This window comes from Triticum dicoccoides, unplaced genomic scaffold (assembly GCF_002162155.2).
Source record: "Triticum dicoccoides isolate Atlit2015 ecotype Zavitan unplaced genomic scaffold, WEW_v2.0 scaffold31084, whole genome shotgun sequence".
Lineage (NCBI taxonomy): Eukaryota > Viridiplantae > Streptophyta > Magnoliopsida > Poales > Poaceae > Triticum > Triticum dicoccoides.
Window position 1 is genome coordinate 1 of NW_021262315.1, and position 2,679 is coordinate 2,679.

General features: G+C 38.1%; 1 protein-coding gene across 1 annotated transcript; it reads left to right on the top strand.

Moving 5' to 3' along the window:
* The first annotated feature begins 22 nt into the window (after nt 1–22).
* On the top strand, nt 23–2,659 carry LOC119345832 (negative regulator of systemic acquired resistance SNI1-like). Its single transcript, XM_037615699.1, has 5 exons — nt 23–172; nt 1,412–1,505; nt 1,894–1,956; nt 2,075–2,164; nt 2,547–2,659. The coding sequence occupies exons 2-5, from the start codon at nt 1,416–1,418 to the stop codon at nt 2,625–2,627; spliced, it is 324 nt and encodes a 107-aa protein (XP_037471596.1). The 5' UTR covers nt 23–172; nt 1,412–1,415; the 3' UTR covers nt 2,628–2,659.
* Nucleotides 2,660–2,679: the final 20 nt, after the last annotated feature.

The following is a 2,679-nucleotide window of genomic DNA, read 5'->3' on the forward strand; positions in this document are numbered from 1 at the left end:
CCCAACCCCTTCTCTTAGTTCCTCCCAACAATTTGTAGGTCTCGTTCCCCGTTCCACTTGCTTGCTGATCCCGGCGCTAACTCGTTGCCTCACCAATCTACTCAGGAGCCGCTTTTTTGGAGGCCGTGCGCTCCGTCTGCCTGGCCGGCGACAAACCCTCGACCCCCACTGAGTACGGAACTCATCGCTCGTAAAGTAGTTTAGTCTCCTGACACCTGCTGTTCAGCACGATACTTATACTAATCTGCGAATTATTCAGTGTGGAAAGCTCTATACTCTCTCGATTCCTTTACCAGAGCTAATTCGCTTGCTAATTGATATATGGTTTACTTTATTTTGTCGGGCAAATTTGATTGAATGATTCACCTTTCTGTGTCATCTCATAGGACGGACACTAGTCTGTAACTATCTTTTGATACTTAGAAAGACGAAGGAACTGACTATATACTTTAACTCATATTCTGATTCCATTTCCGCATCATGATAGTGACATATGTGTATATGCTTCTATTTTTCCCAGTTCAGTCATATAATACTGCATCTGCACATGTTTCCGTCTTCTTATTGTTCATTTCAGTTTCAAGAGGAGGAGCAGTATTTTTTTAGCTTGCTCAAATTAGTAGATTGTTGTTCAACGAATGGGTGGGATACAAAATGAAAGGGGGGCAGTAAGTTCAGTACATCCCAATATTACAATGTACCAAACTAATAGGGAAGTCATGCCACAATTTATTATTACAGAAGTATTGAGTGATTGTGTTCACATCTGTGTCAATATCATATCGGAGTAACACCAAAATAAATACGCCTGAACATGAAGGAAGACTAAAGTGTTGCTCCTCTTTCTTCAAACATATAATCTGGTATCTTCGTAATTGTGATGCACTGCAGTTTCACCTTCTATGAGTACTGCTACCTCCTTTCCGGTTATAAGGCTTGCGTGTATCTCTAGGTTGACAAATGGACCAACGTAATACAAGTTATATCGTAAAAAATATATCATTAGAAACTTCAAATCGTATACTTTCTAATGGTATTAATTTTAGACTATATAATTCATCTTATGTTGGTCAAATTATAAATCAAGGGATACGCACAAGCCTTATAAACCGGAAATGAGGCAGTAGCATTCTAGTGGCAAGAAAGTCATCTTCCATCATGCCCCCTAGCCTTGTCTTAATGATCTTTGAATGGGAAAGCACTCGTTCAACTTTTGGTATTGAAACCCATAGACCATAGTAACAAGCAAACAAAGCATCTACCAATCAAGTACATATGTGAATGTGCAAGTATGTTACAAACATTCTTATTCCACTCTTCCACTGAATGAATATTTCGTGTAATCTTATGTGAGAAGTATTTGCTGAGTTTGACATGGGAATTATTTATGTAAATCTTTTACTTCTGGAAGGAGAATGTACGATGCTGTCTTTCAGATCTTTCAAAGCAGCAGCTCTTTGGAGCTAACCATTGCAAGTTTCCATCTCTTAATGGAGCTGGGCAAGGTGAAATGTTCTCTACCCCTTTCTCTCTCTTTCTGCCACCTTCGTGCAAGTTGACATGCCCCTTGTCCCTCCATTTGTCTATCATGGTACTTTTGACAATGGGGAGATAGATTCTGGCCTGCTATGTTAGCCATTCTCATTCATATCCGTTAGCAGAGAAAAGCCACTGATTCGGCAATGTTTCTTTTTGTTGTGTAGCATGACTAATATTCACTTAACTACCCAAGCAGTGCTCCTTTTGTGGTTTAGGGGAGCTCCATTTTATCATTACTATACTACACTGATATACCACTAAACTGTAACATGTAAAAACCTATATGCTGTTAAGTTAGTATATTGTCATTTCATGGCTCATCTCATTTTGTGTGCTTTTGATGTTAACTTGCAGCAATATCCAAGAGTATATTTGACAAATTCTGGTTCCCATCCAACTCTAGTTATAGTTAAAGAGGTAAAGGGTGACATAATGTATTAGATGTTTTTTCAACAAACTATGTACTGTTGTATGTTTTATACTTCTATATTGAATTTAAAAATCTAACATGCATAACTAATTTCCCATTTTCCAGTCATGGTCACCATTTCTCCTTGGCAACAATGTAGCTTCTGGTGAGCTTGGGAGAAACACCAGTCGCTCAGATCACCTCTTTGATTCTTTGGTAAGCTGGTATTAGTGTGCTACATTATTTTCTTATGCTGTATTCATATTTGCAAATTCTGTTTTCCTGCTTATGATCATATTCGTCTTGAGTTTCCTGCTCTTATTGGACCAAGAAGCATATCCTCACTGTATGTTCTTGGGGCCTGGGTATTTTAGCCTACATTATGCCTTTACAGGTTTTCTTCCTAGCCACTTGATTACTTGAGTTCCTTGAAGACTACTTTTTACTGTTGTATTATATGTTGGTAAATATTTTAAGTGGGAATTAGGAACTGTCTTTTGGATGTTAAAGACTATTTTGCAATACTTATTATCATAGTATTTGGCTTCCTCATTTTTCTGTGTCAGGAAGTATCTGATTCAGTTTTACCCTTCTTTAGAGATTTTCTTTGTTGACCGAAGCTATGGTTGAAGCATCGAATGACACAGGTGCTAATAATGGGCTTAAGGTAAATCCCTGATGGTCTCTAACTCCAGAGAATATTGGAAAAGTCCACTTCTCAAACTTAAACT